The 20,391-nt window shown below is 33.5% G+C and overlaps 1 protein-coding gene across 2 annotated transcripts in view; it reads left to right on the plus strand.

The window, feature by feature from the left end:
• The window catches only part of ITGB1 (integrin subunit beta 1), a 48,153-nt gene extending 27,946 nt beyond the window's left edge, over positions 1 to 20,207 (plus strand). Inside the window, exons 7-17 of one of the 2 annotated variants that reach the window (XM_079105868.1) lie at positions 1,977 to 2,132; positions 3,067 to 3,162; positions 3,566 to 3,655; positions 5,410 to 5,550; positions 5,714 to 5,913; positions 7,001 to 7,239; positions 7,458 to 7,680; positions 9,374 to 9,606; positions 13,162 to 13,328; positions 14,422 to 14,502; positions 18,969 to 20,207. In XM_079105868.1, the coding sequence (XP_078961994.1) occupies positions 1,977 to 2,132; positions 3,067 to 3,162; positions 3,566 to 3,655; positions 5,410 to 5,550; positions 5,714 to 5,913; positions 7,001 to 7,239; positions 7,458 to 7,680; positions 9,374 to 9,606; positions 13,162 to 13,328; positions 14,422 to 14,496 (1,620 nt within the window). In that variant the 3' untranslated portion in view covers positions 14,497 to 14,502; positions 18,969 to 20,207. The remainder of the gene's footprint in view (positions 1 to 1,976; positions 2,133 to 3,066; positions 3,163 to 3,565; positions 3,656 to 5,409; positions 5,551 to 5,713; positions 5,914 to 7,000; positions 7,240 to 7,457; positions 7,681 to 9,373; positions 9,607 to 13,161; positions 13,329 to 14,421; positions 14,503 to 18,968) is intronic. The other variant, XM_079105869.1, reaches the window with a different exon arrangement.
• The last annotated feature ends 184 nt before the right edge of the window (positions 20,208 to 20,391 follow it).

Below are 20,391 nucleotides of genomic sequence, written 5' to 3' on the forward strand. Positions count from 1 at the left end.
AATTATTATGTCTCTATTTGAAACCAGACACACAGTTTTAAAAGCTAGAATGCTGACCATTTGAAACAATGGGGGAACTTAGCTGTACTTTAAATGTTGTTCTGCATTTTTGGAAAAGAGGCTCAGTTGTCTCAACTTTCAGACTTTCTACTAAAGTTGGAATTAATGTTATCTGAGGCTTCACCAGGAATCTTGAACATGCTCAGAGGGAATGTTGTTTCATATAATTTTCCAGAGAAAATCAGTTGTTTTCCACTTGTTGTCTTTGAAAGACAAATCTTTCTTCTGTTTGTAATTCAAAAGGCAAGAACTTTTAAAGCTTCACATCGTAAACTACATGATAGTAAATATTTTGAGAAGTAATATAGTGTTTGTGGTTTTAAAGGCAAGGTTATAAGTAATGGTAAGTTAATATCTGATTGGTCAGTGGTTAGCATTTTGTGACCAATGTACTAGCCTAGTATTTTGCAATAAACTTTTAATGATAGAGTTTGAGGCTGAAAGTAGAAAACATAAATACAAGTTTGTGTATTGTCTCATTTTTCCCCCTTGCTGAGATACTAATCGGTATTCAAGATAATAAGTGAAACAGTACGGTAATAGTGTGGTAGTTAAGAATTTTCCCATCCCCTCCATCTTAGGCAATTTACTTAGCCTCTCTAGGACTGTATCCTCTTCTCTCTCTCCCCCTCTCCCTTGCTCTCTTTTCAGGTCTGGGGATTGAACTTGTATTGTACATAGTAGGCAGGCACTTAGCCCTTTTTTAAATTTTTATTTTGAGATAGGGTCTTGATAAGTTGCCCAGACTGTCTTCAAAGTTGAAATCCTCCTGCATCAGCCTCCTGAATCTTTGGGATTATAGCCACATACCACCAAACACCGCTGATCTCTTTTCTTTTGAAAGGATAGTAATAGTATACTCATGGGGCTATCAGAAATTCTAGTGCAGTAATCCATATAAAGTACCAATAAGCTCTCAGCAAATATTAACTACTGTCTTGGTACTTTTGACTTCTCACTAGAGTGTTTGCAATGTAAGATTGGTCTCAAGCTTTTAAAGTTGAAGAAAGAGTAGTTTCCAGGTAGTATCTAACCTGCTACCTCTTTTCATTCTGGCCATTTATTTCAATTGCTGTGGAGACAGCATTCTCTGTGCTGCCTTTACCCGCCTCTTAACCAGAGGGATCAAACCAATCAAAGCATCCATGGACACGATGGTTATCTTCCTGTGTTTGACATGCTCTACTTCTCTGGAAGCAAAAAAGACAATAGTCTACTTTTAAAAAATTGTTAACATTAAAAACTTAGTTCCTTTCTACAAGGAGTTTAGACTTGAAGGATATAAACAGTTGCATTGAGTTAATTTAAATTTAGATATAATTATGAAATAGAAGCGAACGTTATTGCTACTTCAAATTCTTTGTTGAATACGAGCAGAATAAAATAAATGAACAAATAAATAGTATTGATTGATGAGTTCGGATGGGTAGAATTAAACAGGGCAATTGGATGATTACTTTTTTTCTATAATAAGGAAGACCTCATGAAGGACTGATTAAGGAAGTACACTACTCGAGATGAGCAAAAGTGGATGGCAGGATGGATAGGAACAAGACACAGTAGTAGGGTAAAGGAAGGTGTAGACTGGACACTTATTTACTCAGTAAATATTCATCAAGCTCCTATTAAAAGGTGGGCACTGTGCATGCTGCTGTACAGTAATCCCTGCTTTCTCCCACAAAAAAAATTTTAAAAAGAGCTGAGATATATGGACATCTAGCAAGAAATAGCTATGGAGTGGAGTGGACAAGCATCATTCAGTGTGCTCTCTGTGTTTATCAGCAAGATTACTAGCATTGTGGGAAGAGAAAGATACAGAAATAGGTTAAAAGTATAGTGGTAGTCCACATCAAATAAAGATTTATATCAAATTATTGTGAGTAACATTTTGAAATTCAAATCCTTTTATTTTCAAGTCATTGATTGGCTGGAGGAATGTTACACGGCTACTGGTGTTTTCCACGGATGCTGGATTTCACTTTGCTGGAGATGGGAAACTTGGTGGCATTGTTTTACCAAATGATGGACAGTGTCACCTGGAAAATGATGTATACACAATGAGCCATTATTATGTAAGTGCTCAAATTCTTACACGGTAAATGAATTTATGTTGAGTTTTAGTGTTTAAATTGTAGTGTTCAGTATTGTGGGTGACAGGCTTGTGGGTTTTTCAGTGTTTGGAGTAGTGTTTTTTTGCTAATTATTGGCCCTACCCTGCTGTCCAGGAAGCTAATATTGCTGTTTGTGAAGATGTAGTGCTGTGTTTACTTCCTTGCACTTAGGCAAGGACCTCACTGAATAAAAGGAGATGTGAGAGATCAGTTTGACTCTTTGTCTTAATCCATAGCTGTCTCCTCTCACTTGCATACATCTTTTAGTAGCAAAGTTAATATTGTTCCTAAATAATTTATCAAGTCTTATATATTTTTTTGGTACAGGGGGTTGAATCGAGGGATACTTTTATCACTGAGTTACATTCCCAGCCCTTTTTATATTTTATGTTGAGAGAGGGTCTTGCTAAGTTGCCCCGCCTGGCCTTACATTTGCAATTGATCTTCCTGCCTCAGCTTCCTAAATAGCTGGGATTACAGGGGTATATTACTCTTTTTTCCTTCCTTTACATGACTTTTTTTTTTTTTAAACAGATTAACTGACTTTATTGAAAATAAAGATGGTAGAATTACTCAAGATTCAGAAGAAATTTAAATGTTGGTGACTCTTGGTCTTTTTCTTAAGTGATAGGTGATAGAACCTTTAATTTCATTTGTCCTTATATTTAATGAACATATGACATTTTTAATATGAAAATTCTTATACAAACAAAAGTAGAATGAAGATTAGAAACTCACATTTACATATAACCCATCTCAGCAATTAATATGCATTTGATACTCTTATTTGAAAGTACTTTTGTGTAAGCACAGTTATATATGCAAATAATTGCTATTTTCAAAAAGTATTAAAAAACTGGAACACATTGGAATATTATGTTATTTAATTTCTTAGGATTATCCCTCTATTGCTCACCTTGTCCAGAAACTCAGTGAAAATAATATTCAGACGATTTTTGCAGTGACTGAAGAATTTCAGCCTGTTTACAAGGTAAATATGTGTTTGTTTAATCATTAGAGGCAAAATTACATGTCTGAATTGAAGTATAGGAAAGTGCCACCTGATAGGCAGACTGACTTTTACAAAGAGATTATTAATTTTTAATCACCTATTATGAAACAGTTACCTTTTTTTAAGTTTGATTCCTAAAATTGTTTAGGACATTTATAGGGAACTAATATTTGTTTATTTATTTATTTATTATTTGTTCTTTTTAGATATACATGACAGACTATATTTTGGAATATTATACATACATAGAGTAACTTGTTCTAATTAGGATTCCATTCTTGTAGGGAACTGATATTTAAAGATAACTGTTACTTACTCAATGGATTCTAATTATTTAAATGAATAACATTTGTATTTTACCTGTTTTATCTTTTAACTGCAGGAACTGAAAAATTTGATCCCTAAGTCAGCAGTTGGCACATTATCTGCAAATTCTAGCAATGTGATACAGTTGATCATTGATGCTTACAATGTGAGTACATTAAGTATACTAATTTTGAACAAAACCCTGCTAAGAGTACTTGGCTCAAAGAAAGTAAAACTTCGTTTATATACAATTTAGTAAGCCAAGAGGTCAACAAAAAAGCTAAAATTCTATATCTGAAAGATAATTTTTATATTAGTATACTGTAACATGGCATAAGTAAAGAAAAAAACATGATAAAAGCATGTGGGGAAATTTTTGAATGTATGTTTGTATGTCATTAAGCAGTAGATGTCTGTTGGCAAGCAAGTATAAAGGAACTTAGATTTATAGGTTGCCCCTAATCTTCTTTTTCTTCCTCTGAAGTATCCTTTATAGACTCATCTATTTTGATGAACTCTGCTGGAAAGCTTTTTATTGCCATTTTTTCCTCTCATCATATATTCAGAGGGTATAGCTTTCTATTTTCAATATGTACACTCATACACACACACACACACACACACACACACCTTTATATATACAGGTATATATATGCGCACATGACATAAAATACATAAAAATATAAATATATATGTGACTTGCTTGTTTTAAAAAGATTTATAGGATTGTTCTTGCTTCACATGGGAATTGATACTAAAGACAAATTGTTTTTCCCTTCTAGAGCTTAATTCGGAGTACCTTTAATGATATCTACTGAGCATTTGTTAATAATCATTTTAAATAATCTGAAGGCTTTTGCAGTATTTTATAATATTGTACATTTAATATACCATTTTCACAAAATCCTCAATAACCCTTTGGTAGGATGAATTTTAGATTTTTATTACATTGTGCAATGGGTATCCCTAAATGTTTTGGAAAGAACTAAAGGGCCTTTGCAGACTTTCAAAGATTCCAGTTGTTCTATGCCTTCCCTATAGTTGGTCTCTGAACAGAATGTTTTCCTAATTCCTAGTCTAGTAGGGATGTGAGCAAGTGGTAGCTTGCCAATCAACTTCCTACATTTGTCCTGAGAGCTAATATTTTAAATAAGGACTAACTTGAATTGACCTCAGGACCTCATGCATGCTATGCAAGCCCTCTGCCACTGAGTCCATTAGCCTCTTAGGTGTTTGTGTTTTTGTTTTGTTTTGCTTTTTTTGGCCAGAGCTACAGTGATCCTACACAGATTTATTCTTGGACGGTATAGTAGATAATTTACTCTGGTCCCTAGTTAATTGGAAGGTATAGGGCCAGAGGAGAACCATTTACCAATGGGAAAAGTAAACATCTGTTCTATATTCCTAGGACTCCTCATAATGAGCATTGGATCTCTGTGCTATATGATCATTAATATTTTAACTGAAAAATTGAAACAAATGCCCTTTTCAATTATGTATATTATTTTGAAGATTGAACTCCTTATTAATTAAAAAAGCTGTTTCTCTAGGTTCTGTTTTTTCTAGTTACTTAGTTGAATTTGGCTTCGAAATACTTTATTGAAACGACATTTTTAGCCGAGCATGGTGGTGTATGCCTGTAATCCCACTGGCTCAGGAGGCTGAGGAAGGAGGATCATCAGTTCAAAGTCAGCCTCAGCAACTTAATGAGGCCCTAAAGCAACTCAGAGAGACCCCATTTCTAAATAAAATATAAAAAAAGGACGAGGGATGTGGCTTAGTGGTTAAGTGGTCCTGGGTTCAATCCTAATACCAAAAAAAAAAAGAAATTTTTTTTAACAGTTCATTTTATATATTGATTTTATGCATTGAACTAGCATTTTATTTGACTTCCCTATTTATAATTATTTTTTCTTTTAGTCTCTCTCCTCAGAAGTCATTTTGGAAAACAGCAAGTTGCCAGAAGGAGTAACAATAAATTACAAATCCTACTGCAAGAACGGGGTGAATGGAACTGGGGAAAATGGGCGAAAATGTTCCAATATATCCATTGGAGATGAGGTATTTTCTAAAACTGTTTTCTATAGAAAAGAAAAAATTGCTTGTTTACAGAAAAGAAAATTTAGTTTCTAATTTGAGAAAAATTTAAATCAGTATTTTTTTTTTTACTTCATTGATATTCACTGCTAAGTTGTTAACTTAATCTAATTTTTCTTCCTTCAAGGTTCAATTTGAAATTAGCATAACTTCAAATAAATGTCCAAATAAGAAATCTGAAACCATTAAAATTAAGCCTCTGGGCTTCACTGAGGAAGTAGAGATTATTCTTCAGTTCATCTGTGAATGTGAATGCCAAAGTGAAGGCATTCCTGAAAGTCCAAAGTGTCATGAAGGAAATGGAACATTTGAGTGTGGAGCTTGTAGGTAAGCTGGGAGTTGTTGAGTGACAGAGTTATATGGGCTTAGAAAGTTATAGGCAGGCTGTATTTTGGGATACCAATAGAAAATCTCTAGAACAAATGAATTATTCTAACCACCGTTAATAACTAAAAGATCATTTTGATGGCCTTTTCTGCTGTTTTTTGAAGAGTACTCATAAGTTACTGCTAAATTGAAGTATAATAATGAATGCTTTCATAGCTCTGAAAGATGTTTACTCAACACAATGTTAAGGTAGTTTCTGGGTTTTTCTCTTATGATAGAATTTATAATTTTCTAGAGCAAAACAAAGCCTGTGTAAAAGATGTTTTGGAAAAACATATCAAACTGATAATGGTAATTTTGTCTGAGAAGGAAGATTCAGGGAGCATTGAAGGATGTTTTATCCAGAAAATGGTATTTTTAGAATGTAGAATCTAACCAATTACTTAAACATTTTCATACCGTAGTTACCTTTTTAAATTAAAATATAAAGCTGAATGTACTGAGGACAGCTTTCTCCTTAAAAGAACAGAAGGAGAATAGGATGTTTTGATTTAAATGTCAGCCCTCAGTGACCATGCTTAGAAGTGTTATTGGCCATGAAGAAAATACATGGCTATAATTCACCATCAATTTTCTTTTTTTCCTTCAGTAATGGGAAGTGAACCCAAAGTTGCTCTACTGTTGAGCTACATCCCACCCCCCTTTATTTTTTATTTTGAGACAGGGTCTTGCTAAGTTGCCCAGACTGGCCTCAAACTTTCGATCTTCCTACCTCAGCCCTCTAAATTGCTGGAATTATAGATATGCACCACTGTGCATGGCTCACCATCAATTAATTGACTGTTTTAAATAACAGTGTGAATGTTATGGTTTTATTTCCATGTTGTACATCTCTTGCTTAAGTCATGAAGATCTATTTTTAGTAAAATAGCATTTAACCAAAAAGCTTACCTTGAAAATACTTTGCCTAATGTATTCCCACCTAATGCATTGGTAGTTTGAAGACCTTGTTCATAGTTTTGTTTCCTCTCCCCTGACTTATTTTAAATTATTTTTATTCTGATTGCAACTTTGGACTCTTCTTCAGGTGCAACGAGGGACGTGTTGGTAGACATTGTGAATGTAGTACAGATGAAGTTAACAGTGAAGACATGGATGCTTACTGCAGGAAAGAAAACAGTTCAGAAATCTGTAGTAACAATGGCGAGTGCGTCTGTGGACAGTGTGTTTGTAGGAAGAGGGATAATACAAATGAAATTTATTCTGGCAAATTCTGCGAGTGTGATAATTTCAACTGTGATAGATCCAATGGCTTAATTTGTGGAGGTGAGAAAAACACCAGAAATGGTTATAAAATGTGATCCCCTCTAACATGGTAAAACATATTAAGAGTTTACATGTTGAATACCTAGAAAGGTGTGGCATTCAGGGTCAGTCCATTCCTTAGATATACTTTCTTCTCTGCCTATTTTTAAATAAATCCTGTGATGTTGTTTTTACCAAATTATATCTTTAATTGCAGGAAATTATATCTTTAATTGCAGGAAATGGTGTTTGCAGGTGTCGTGTGTGTGAATGCTACCCCAACTACACTGGCAGTGCGTGTGACTGTTCTTTGGATACAACACCATGCATGGCCGTAAATGGACAGATCTGCAATGGCCGGGGCATCTGTGAGTGTGGTGTCTGTAAGTGTACAGATCCAAAGTTTCAAGGGCAAACTTGTGAGACGTGTCAGACCTGCCTTGGCGTCTGTGCTGAGCATAAGTAAGTATTTCCTAATTCTTGAAATAGTTAATATTTACTTTCTGCCTACCCTAGTATGTATTGCCACATAACTAGAACAGGTGCCAGTATGTTATAAATAAAATGTCTACTGCAAAGAAGCCAACTTTTTTTTCTTAAAAATTCTTTCTCAGTAGGCAGTGTGTGTTGCATGAAATTGAAGTGTGTGTCACATGAGAGCTGTACTATTATTTGATCTGAATTTGTTCTGTAATTGAATCCATGTGGCTACCTTTGTTAAATTAGCATTACTATCATTTCATTATTGCTGTTTTTGGGAGTGAAACCATAGCTAAGCACATGCTCTATCACTAAGCTATACTCCTCAGTACAATTACTGTTTATTGACTTAGTAAAATTAAAGGGTTTTCCCTTTGCAGAATTATTATTATAATGGTAATAAATTGTTTAAATTAAGATTTATGTATATATTCATTATGTGATAGGGCTAATTTTATTACCTATCTTTCTTTATTGGTATTTTAACTTGAACTCTAATGAAATTATAATTTGATTTGGAAAATTAGCAATTTAAATTTTGACTGAGTTTTATAGAAAATAACTTTAATGGAATATAACTGACATACAAAAACTCAACATATTTAAAGCATAGAATTTGACAAAACTTTTTTTGTTTTAATTTGTATCTTTATCTGATGATCAATAGGAAATGACTTGTTTTAAAAAAATCCAAATGCTGGCATTGTCCAGCAAAATTTGTCAGTTTATATAATTGTTATAAAATTGAACTGCTAACATTTGTTCACTGAACGTTTTGAATTGCATAAATGCTTTATATCTCTGCATTTATATTAAAAAATCCACACATGAATTAAAATGAGAAAGCTTGCAATACCTGATTTCTGTCCCTTAGTTTTCCACTCACAGTCATATACTTGGGTACTTTTTGACCCCATGGGGGGAAAAAGTCTGACATTCATAACTACCAATAGCAGTAAGAAGAGAAAATATTTGGTCATTTTGATAATGAAATGTTTCTCATCATAAGTGGATTTTTAAGCACATTTTCCATATATGCCACATGGTAGCTGGATGTCTTTTGGCATAATTATTACACATTTGGCATGGATAGCACACAAGTTGATGTCTTTGTAAAAAGACCAACCAGATAGGCCTCACTTGCCTCTTGCAAAGCCCCAGATCTGTTTTGAAGTCCTGAGCAATTTCTCTCACCAGTTACAAGAAGCAAATTTATGAATCAGTTCAGTGGGCTTCCAATGACATCTCATTTCACAGAGCATATGAGTGCCTGCCTTCTAACAGTGAGTTTTCTTCACCCCTACAGTAGAGGGTATACTCCTACAAGCAACTTTTGTAGCCAGTTGCTTCCTGGGTGCTTTGCCACTACTTGGTTTGCTGGTAGGTTTGCTAGCAGTTGGCTTTTTACAAGCCGTGGAATAGCTGTTTCCTTCCCTACTCCATTCTCCTTCAACTGGAACTTGGAGAGCCTGAGGTGGTGCTGGTGTTTGTTAGCCACTGACAGCAGTGGGGTCATGGCTGCTAGAAACTAGCATTTCTTTTATTGATTTACCATTCAAATCCTCCTTCGTTAATTATGGTTGAATTTGGACACAAGTTTGGCACACAAAATAATCTTTAAGCAAAATTTATCCTGAATACTTCATTTTAAATTTAACAATTTATGTTTTAATAGAGAATGTGTTCAGTGCAGAGCATTCAATAAAGGAGAAAAGAAAGACAGATGCGCACAAGAATGTTCACATTTCAACCTGACCAAGGTGGAAAGTCGGGACAAATTACCTCAACCGATACAGGTTGACCCCCTGTCCCATTGTAAGGAGAAGGATGTGGACGACTGCTGGTTCTACTTCACGTATTCAGTGAATGGGAACAACGAAGCCATTGTTCATGTTGTAGAGACGCCAGGTAGAAATCTGATAATGTCAAAAATACTTTTCATTTTCTTTTACGCCTTACTTTTCAGGCCTGTTTTAAGGTTTCCTAAGACCCAGAAACAGCCTTTATCAACTCTTATTTCAGGTTCAGTTGGAAAATTTTCCTTTCTCAAATCTTAAAATTTAAGAAATATAGAGAAGAGAAATCAAGCTTTATGTTTTCTGAGGGAGTGTTTAAAGATTAAATGGCAATAATCAGAACTTGGAACCATGCCTGACAGGAGGTACTCAATAAGAGTGATGTCACAGGTGATATTTAAATTTGGGCTTGATTGAACCTTAGATAATGGGAAATATAATTTGTTAAAATATATCATTAAGTGTTGAATTTTTCAATCTCTCAGAAGATGCAGCATTTTTTTCTCTTGGTTTTTTCTTGTAGTCTTTTTGGTAGATTCTTAGAAATTTTCTACATTAGTATACAGGATTTTGTGTGAACATATTTTGGAACATATGGTAAATATATTTAACTTTATGAAACTGCCTAACTTTTTAAGTCTCAGTGCTGTTTTATATTATCAGATGGGTGTTTGGCAGATATTGTTTCCTACTCTACCTCCTTGTCTTCTCATTTTCTTAGAAGTATCTTTTGAATATCTGAAGTTTTATTTATTTGTATTTTGGGGGATGGAACCCAATCTTTGTGCATGTTAGGCAAGCTCTCTACTACTGAGCTATACTCCTAGCCCTGGAAGTTTTAATTTTGACAAAGTACAGTTTACCAAGTTTTCTTTTATTGACCTTGATTTTACTATTGCATCTAAGAATTCTTTTGCCAAACCCAAGATTGTTAAGAGTTTTCTCCTATGATTTCTTTTAGAAATTCTATAACTTCTGGTTTTACATTTAAGGCCTATAACCCATTTTCAGTTAATCTTAGTATATGGAGGTAGGGTCAGTTTTTTGCATGATTGTCTAATAGGTCCTGCATCTTTTGTTGAAGATTGTCCTTTCTCCAGTTTTGTTGAAAATTTGGTGAACTTAATGTGTGTAGGTCTGTTTCTGACTGTGTGTTCTATATTTTCTTCCATTAATCTGTGTGTCTGTTCTTTGGCCATACCATACTCTCTTATAACTTTATGACTAGTCTCTTTTTCCATTTAAATTCATTTCTTAACTGATACATAAAACATAAGAATGTCCATAAATAGGATAAACATGGAATGTTTGGGGTGCGTGTATACATTTTGAAATGTTTAAATCAGGTTCAACTTATCTACTCAAATATTTATCATTTCTTTATATTGTAAACTTTCAATGTATTTTCTTATAACTTTTTGAAAAATACAGGTCATTGTTGTCTATAGTTGTGCTGCTGTGCAATAGCATACCAAAACTTCTTGTTCTCACTTCACTTTAAGTTTATACCCATATGTCAACCTTTCCCCAATCCTTCCTTCCTCTCTCCTCGCCTTTGCCACTGGTAACCACAGTTCTACTCTTCATTTTGATGAGATCAACTTTTTTAGATTTTTTTTTTTTTATGTGGGTGAGATCATGTTGAGAGGGGGCAGACAGATACAAATGATGGGAACACAGGTTACAGGAATAATTCTATAAAATGGGCCCACTGTGCTGACCCCCACATGCTTTCTTTTTTAAGAATCAATTTTTAAATAATCAATTTACTTGCAACGCTGTCTGACTTAAGTAGACTGGATATATCACATTCCTCAGCAAACTACCTGTTTTTGCACACTGTCCCTCTCCTCTCTGAGAGGACCCATTCTCTCCCTTGAGAGTGTTGCCTTTTCCTTTTCCTGTCCCTTCAATAATCTAAACTCATGGCTGTTAGTCTGAGTGACATGTTTTAAATCTTTCTGATTTGATGGCAAGAATCAGGGTTTAGAGATGGGGGCAAGGGGTATCTTTGTGCTACCTCAGTTTCCTGGAAGGAAGCCCAAACCCTATAACAGTGTGGTACTTGTATTTCTCTACATGGCTTTCATTTAATATAATGAACTTCTCTTCCATTCATACTTTTGCAAATGACAGAATTTCACTCTTTTTTTATGGCTGGATAGTAATTCCATTGTGCATATGTGTCACACTTTCTTTATGCACTCATCTGTTGATAGATACTTAGGTTGTTTCCATTTCTTGACTATTGTGAACAGTGCTGCAATAAAAATGAGCATGCAGATGTCTCTTTACCATACTGGTTTCATTTCCTTTGAATATTTACCAAAGAAAGGGATTTTTGGATAATATGGTAATTCTGTTTTTAATTTTTGAGAAACCTCCATGTTGTTTTCCATAATTATTGTACAAATTTAAATTCCTACCAACAGGTTCAAGGGTTGTCTTTTTCACTTCTTTGCCAGCACTTTGTATCTTTTGTGGTTTTTGGTAATAGCTGTTCCTATTGGATTGAAGTGATAATCCCACTGTGGTTTGATTTGTATTACTGCGATGATTGGTATTGAACATTTTTTCATATACCTGTTGTGCGATTTTTATGTTTTCTTTTGAGAAATGTCTGTTGAGGTCTATTGCTCATTTTGGAATTGGCGTATTTCTTTTTTTGCTATTCAATTTTTTTTAGTTCCTTTTATGTTCTGGATATTGATTCCTTGTTTGGTATGTAATTTGCAAACATTTTCTTCCATTCTCTAGATTGTCTCTGAATGCTGAAAATTGTCTCCTTTCCTGTGCAGAAGTTTGATATAGTCCTGTTTGTCTGTAATTACTTTTGTTTCGTATGCTTTTGGAATCTTTCCCCCAAAAATCCTTGCCCATTTTAATGTCCTAGAGCATTTCCCTTCCATTTTCTTTAAGAAGTTTCACTTTTAGATCTTACATTTAAGCCTTTAATCCATTTTGAGGTGACTTTTCTCACTGTCAAATATGGGGGGTCTAGTTTCATTCTTTTGCATGTGGATATTCAGTTTTTCCCAGCACCATTTATTGAAAAGACTTGGTCAAAAATGAGTTGACTGTAGATGTGTGGATTTACTTTTAGGTTCTCTATCCTGTTCCATTGGTCTGTTTTGTTGTTTGTTTTTTGTTTTTTATTTTTGGGGGAGATTGAACTCAGGGGCACTCAACCACTGAGCCACATCCCCAGCCCATTTTTGGATTTTATTTAGAGACAGGGTCTCACTGAGTTGCTTAGCACCTTGCTTTTACTGAGACTGACTTTGAACTCATGATCCTTCTGCCTGAACCTTACAAACTGCTGGAATTATAGGTATGAACCACCACACCCAGCTGTTTAGCAGGTTTTAATGTGCAAATCTTGCACATATTTTATTAGAGTTACATATAAGTTTTTGATGATTTTTAAAATTTAAGTTTCTTATGGAAATAAACATGTATCGAAAAATACATGATTGATTATTAATCATATGTCCTGTACCTTGTAAACTTTCTGTTCTACCAGTTTTTTATAATTTTGGGGGATAGCATGCATTCACTTACCTTGGGTTTTTATTCTTATTTATTTGATAAGATACTGCCCAGCTCATTGTGGTTATGTTTGGACTTTGTTCCTTGTATGCTCATTATTAACCTTCTGATTTTTCAGACTGTCCCACTGGTCCAGACATCATTCCAATTGTAGCTGGTGTAGTTGCTGGAATTGTTCTTATTGGCCTTGCATTACTGCTGATTTGGAAGCTTTTAATGATAATTCATGACAGAAGGGAATTTGCTAAATTCGAAAAGGAGAAAATGAATGCCAAGTGGGACACGGTAAGTTGTAGAACATCTAATAAGTAAATTAAATGTAACACTTTTTTATTAATAGTAAGACTGATTATTAAAGCCTTCTTTAAGTATTTCATTTTCTCAAAAGTTCATTTCTCAGAGAAAATTTACATTTAGTGAAAAACAGAAAGCATTGTAAATATGTCCCATTGAAACAAAACATTATAATAATAAATGTTTTACAGTGGCCAGCATTTTTAATTCTTTAATAGTTTTGATCCTAAATTTGCTCTTCTACTTTGTCTAATGAAAAACAGAATCCTAAATAATACTATTTGTGCAGTAAACTATTCAGTGGAACCATTCACACACTCTCTCTCTCTTTGTATGGTACTGGGAATTGAATCCAAGGGCACTGTACCATTGAACTACATCCTCAGCCATTTTTGGTTTTTTATTTGAGATAGTTCACCACTATGTTGCTGAGGCTGGGCTCAAATTTGCAGTCTTTCTCCACCTCAACCTCCCAAGTTACTGGGATTATCGGCGCGTGCCACTGTGCCTGCTCCCCACCACCCTCATTTTAAAGCAAAGAACACTGAGCAGAGAGCAGCCAAATTTGAAAGGCTATGGATGATATGATTCTGTTTATATGATATTCTGGAAAAGGTACAGTTATAGGGTCAGAAATCATAATAGTGGTTGCTGGGGGCTAGAGTTGGGGAAAAGGTTAACCAGATCATCTTGGGATGATCTTGATTTTGTTGTTTATGCATTTGAAAACTCATGGAACTCTGCCTGAAAAAAGTTTATTGTACTTATGCAAAGTACATCTCAAGAAACCTTGTTTTTTAAGAAAATTTGAAAACTACAGGTGACTGAAAATTTCTGTTTAACATTTAGTGCTTTTAGATATAGAATCAGAGGGTGGAGTTGTCCCTCATATATTCCTTTTTTGACACAAGAAGGCAGTGATAATCTTCAGTATTTTAAAATTGTAAATGAATTTTAGTCATTTGCATTTTACTATAATTTGCTTTTTTTACATATGAATTTTAGAGGGGTAGAAATAGTAGAAATTCTCTTTTATCGTGTCAATTTCTGGTGAAATCATTAGAAACTATTTCTTTTACTTTAGCAAGAAAATCCGATTTACAAGAGTCCTATTAATAATTTCAAGAATCCAAACTATGGACGTAAAGCTGGTCTTTAAGTTGCCGTTCGTATTTTCTTTCTGTCTTCGCATGTGAACTTTTATCTTTTATTTAAAAAAAAATTTTTTTTAACTGCACTGTGTGTCCTTTATCACTATTGCTATTCTTTTTAAGTCTGGCTTTTTTAGATGGCTATTTTCTGGCTTTTGATTTTGTGTGTTAACAGCATTTAGAAGGATTTAATATAAATTTATATAGTATAGAAGCATCAACTATGTCGTAGTGAAAAGAAAATGTGCTTTCCAATCAGATGGAGCTAGGTTCAATCCCAGCTTTTCCACTTAGTAAGTAGAATAGCACCAAGTCACTTTACCTCACAGAGGTTCAATTTCTCATTTTTAATAAGTAATGGGTAATATCTATTATATTGAGTAGGTTTCCTTGGCAAATGGACGATAGTCAGCTCTAATCTTCATGATAGTACTATGCCTTTGGTGGTGTTATCTTGAAATAACATTACTATGTGTAAGTTTTAGGGTTGAGTAGTGAAAATTGAATGTGAAGTCCAAATTATAAAATAGAAAGATAAAGATAACATGGTACAATTTTTATGTAGTTTACATCTACAATATCATTATTGGTTCTAGAAATATTTTGAGATTCTTTAGTTTTTTATTGTAACTTGAAATTCTATTAAAAGTCATAAGACTGTGTGTATTTCTCTTTAATTATTAAATGATTCAAATTTTCTAACTTTCAATTCTAAGATTGAATTTTTTTAATAACAAATATTTTAGAGAGAAAAATCTTTTTACAGTTTTAAATAAACACTTAGTTGAAAAATTCACAGTTGTAGAATAGCTGGTTATCCTGTTCTCCAGGACAATTATTTTGGTGAATTTATGTTTTATAGATGACAAGTTTTTTTTTTAATCATTTTTTTTTTCTTTTTTCAACAGTGGATGGAATTCTTTCTTATACAGTTTTGAACTGTTCATATCTGGATTTTTATGAAATGCTTCCAGCATTATTTAATATAACTGTATAAGCCCCTAAAACTCTCTGATAAAAAGGTTGAGTTTAGAACCAAATTCTCCTAATTGATAATGCAGAATGCTTTCTCACCAATTAAATGTAATAGAGCCTGAAAGAATTTTGCTTTTCTCACTTTGTACTTTGTTGTGTGAATGATGATGGTGTTGGTAATAATTTTAGTAATAATAGATAATACATGATAATCTTCATGTCTCATACACACTTTTCAGTATTAATCTATTTTGATTTAATGTTAGTAGTGAAAACAGTAGGAACTGTTTTTATTTCTGTTTCACACATGAGGAATCTTAGGCACAGAAGGGTTAGGTAACTTGACCAAGTTTACAAGTTAGTGGGAAAACTGAGATCCAAACCCAGGTAACTGGACTCAAGGGCCTAGTTCCAGTCTAGTTCAAAGTACTGGTTACCAACCACCTATCTACAGAAAACTATGTTATCTGGTTAGGAAGAGGTAGATTACTATGGAGAATTGCAGCTTTGTGATGGTTGAAAATCAGGGTAATATTATGCAATTTAATAGGGAAATTACTTTATTACATGGAATCCATACACTGTAGTTTATTTGCTCTATTGGGAAAATAGATGTATTTTTTTGGTAATGGGAATTAAACCCTGGGGCACGTTACCAATGTTTAATATTTTTAAGGTATGTAGGAGGAACTTCAGTAATACTTGGGATCATGACTTGTTGGATTTTTTTTTATAAGCAGATTTTATTTAAAGTTAAATTTGCAGAAAATTATAGTCAAATTCATATATGGAAAAATCAGTAAATTTTTTATTAGTCTGAGACATGACACATTTTTAAAAATTTGTAGGTCAAAAAAGTCAAATATTGACAATTTCATGTGTTTTTTTTATCACATAAGAAACAGTTGCTATTTGTGTTACTAAGATGAAATTTTCAACCTTACTATAAATGTTTAATTGTACCTTGAAAGAAATTAGCAACATATAGTTTTTATACCTAATGTTTTATTGTTAACTTAATTTTTTTTAGCTGAAATGTTCCTTTTTTAACCAAAATCATCATTTCATATAATTCAAGAAGTAAATGTTTGGTAAAAATTTCTGTATGTACTGGTGAAGTTCAGGCACATTCATAGCTTGAGATTATGCTGAGGTGTTTCCTATAAAAAAATCAAAGTAGAAATTCATAATAGAAATTATTGAATAAGCATTGAGAGATTAAAACAAAAATCATAGATTGTAACACGATTTTCCAGTATGGGACAGAGGTTTGCCAGTCAACTAATTTACATCATTAGCAGGCATTGTAATTATTTCAGCATGTGACTACCATGTAGGTGCATTAGAAAAATACATTAAATTATCAAGTTATAACCATTAAAGTGGGTTGAAAAATTAGTTTATCTTACTTTACTCTTATGCAGATTTAAATGTGGATGCCAAATCCCTCACAGTAATGCACTGCATGCCTGTTATATTATGGAAATGATTTTGCAGCCCCTCTGTCAGCCACTCCAGAGCACAAGGATGATTTTGTACTAAGTATAGATGGCTTTATTTTAGGATATAGCCCTATTCTCTAGTTATAAAATAAGCTTTGGTTTTTTGCAGAATGGGGTTGCATTCTGAATGATAGACACTAATCTGAATTACTTTAGTTTATCTCCATTTAAACTGATGCCTAAATAGTGAATTTAATTTTACCTCTAACCTTGCATGTTAAAATTTTGTTTGGATGGGTTTTGAAATAATATAATAAAAATGTTTGTACATATGACAAAGTAGACTTTTCTCCAAAGGTAAGTTCTTGCATATAAATTATGCTTTGGATTCATCAATAGTATTGGTCTTTCCTTTTTTAAAAAATTTTTTGTTCTTCCCTTTTAATTCCAAAATAATAAATGTTAGATATCTAATTTATTGTTTTTTTAAACTTAAGTGAATGGTAATTTATCATCATGACTAAAAAAATAGGCAGTACCAGTCTCATATGCAGATAGAAGGATGGAAATAATAAGTCTAACTTCTTTGTGCTCTAAAACTTTCTAAGAAAATAATTTCCTTGAATTCTGTTCCCTGACCCCCATTTGAAATGTCTTCTTTGATGTCAGTATAATATTAGAGTGTAGAATTTGAGATTCTGTATGATTCTAGCATACAGGTTGTTTGTCTGAGGGATCCTGATGGGGAATAACCAGTTGGATTTTAAGGAGTAATGGGTGAGGGCTAAGGTGTATTGTCTTGTTTAATTGGCATTCACACTAAACTGCTGAGCTGAAATCACAGTGATTTTTTTGATATCACAGAACCCAGCCTATGGATGCTCTTCTTTCCCTTAATGATGATTTGGCACTACCTTTTTTCTTGTCTCCTGTTCCTTTACCACACCTCCACCTATACCGCCCCACACGCATATTTAAAAACTTCTAAACTATAAATATTTCTACATACATTTGCCATTCGTTTCCCTGTACCTTGACTTTGTATATATTTGTTTATCTTTCAATAATTTATTTATAGTTGATTTCACTATGAAAGTATTCCTAATCTTCTCAGATAAAATTGACTCTCTTTTTCTACAATTCCCATATTATGTAAGTAATTCTATTTTGTACCATATCAGAGTAAGTTATTTTTGTTCTCTGTCATCTCCAAAACTATAACCCCCTGGAGGGAAAAAACTTGGTTGTATGCTATTTTTCTGCTTAAAACATCATTGTCAGTATGTTTTTGGATCTTGAAAGATCTCTTGTATTTATGACTTGGACTCTCTTGCCAGCCTGCAGTACTTTTTACTAAAGTATAGTATTGTAGTAGAATATCACCAGAATAATAATTTCATGAAGAAAGATAATTAACATTTTAAGCAAATTTGGTGATGTGACTTGGTGGAGGTACAGGTACCCTCAGTGACACTGACAACCTTACAAAGAACTCTAAATCAATAACTTGTTTTTTTGCGTGTGTGATGCTGGGGCTTAAACCCAGGGCTTTCTGCTTACAAGACAAACACTCTACCACTAAGCCACATCCCAAGCCCTCAGTATAACGTTTATAGAAGGAACTCATCTCACAGCAGGGAAGCCAAGGAATCCCATTTTGATGATCAAACACTTTCGGGGTATAATAAGGATATGAGAGTCAGGCAGAGTTAATTCTTCCTTAAGATGGGCGTTAAAAACTTGTTCAAAGGAGAGAATCCACCATGATAGTTTCTGCTATGGAGGACATTCTTAAATCAGCCCTCCAGTGGAGGAAAGACTCAGGAATGAAATAGTGCCAGATAACAGAGAGATCATTAGACTTGCACAGCCAACTTTAATTTTTCATCTTTAGAAGTCATTATTAATGCCTCCTAAAAAATTGTGATATCTGAACAGATAAAATGGAATTAACTTTTTAAGGTGACTTTAACTCTTAATTTTGTTTTATAAAATAATACTACCTAGTTTTAACAAAGTGATCATTTTTCTCACACTTTTTTCTTTTCTTTTTTCTTTTTTAGGGTGAAAATCCTATTTATAAGAGTGCTGTGACAACTGTGGTCAATCCAAAATACGAGGGAAAATGAGTACTACCTGTGCAAATTTCACAACACTGAATGCAAAGTAGCAATTTTCATAGTCACAGTAAGGTAGCTTTAGGGCACTATTGCCATGGTTTTATTCATGTGCAGGTTTTGAAAATGTACAATATGTATAATTTTAAAGTTTTTTATTATTTTGAAAATAATGTTATAATCCATGCCAAGGACTGACAAAAGACTTGAGACAGGATCAGTATCCTCGTCATCTAAGGTCACATTGTGCCTTTTTTGACCTTTTCTTCCTGGACTATTGAAATCAAGCTCTTATTGGATTAAGTGATATTTCTGGGGTGATTGAAAGGGCAGAAAGTAATGAGCATGATTAGAGTTTTTGTTAATCATGTATTAAAACTGATATTTAGCTTTGCAGATATGTCAGTTTTCAGTTATACAGAATCCAAAGTAAATGTCCCGCTAGCTAGTTTAGGATTGTTTTTAAATATTATTTTGCTGTTTGCCTATTAGACATGACTGATGACATATCTGAAAGATAAGTATATTGAGAGTTATTGATGTGAAACAGTTTGGAATAGTTGATCTTCAAAGGCCATGGGAAAAATTCAGAGTTAGGAAGGAAAAACAAATAGCTTTAAAACCTGTGTGCCATTTTAAGACTTAATCCTGGTAACTTTTATGCCTTTATAAATTCAAGCCTTCTATAAAAGTACTGGGAAATTTTCTGCTGAAGAGGCCTTGATTAAGCACTATTTACATAAAGGCCATGATCTACATAGTATATGCTGAATGGGGACCTTTTGGATTGAGTTTATTTTATTTTGTTATTTTTATTTTGTTTAATTCCTGGTGCTTTTTATCACCTTTTCTAATCTTTTAGTGTATTTGTTTGCGATTTTGGGGTAAGACTTTTTTTTTTTTTAATCAACATCTTATCTTTGAAGTTTTAGCTGTAAATTTGCCTTTTTCATGATCATGTGAAGTTTACTGTGGCTTATGCAACAGCTGTCACTTTAGGCAATCTTACTTTCAGTTGGTGTCCTAACAGACCACTGTGTATTTACTTCTCACTGCTTGAGTTGCTCTTCTTGTTTCATACTAGTCACATTCTTGTTTTAAGTGCCTTTTAATTTTAACAGTTCACTTTTTACAATGCTGTTTACTGAAGTTATTTATTAAATAAAAATGCCTAAAATACTTAAATTGTATGTTTTGGTGCTATATTGATCTACTTTGTCAGTTTGTGTGCACAAAATTTTTCTCAATTAAAGAAGTTGAGGAAAAACATTACTGGTTTGTTGGTATTCCACTTAAGAAACTAAAGCAGTTCTCTGTTGGGGGAATGGGATGAAATATGGACTTAGATCCTTGTCTCCCTGTGTTGGGA

The sequence above is a fragment of the Sciurus vulgaris genome (assembly GCF_902686455.1).
Source record: "Sciurus vulgaris genome assembly, chromosome: 12".
Lineage (NCBI taxonomy): Eukaryota > Metazoa > Chordata > Mammalia > Rodentia > Sciuridae > Sciurus > Sciurus vulgaris.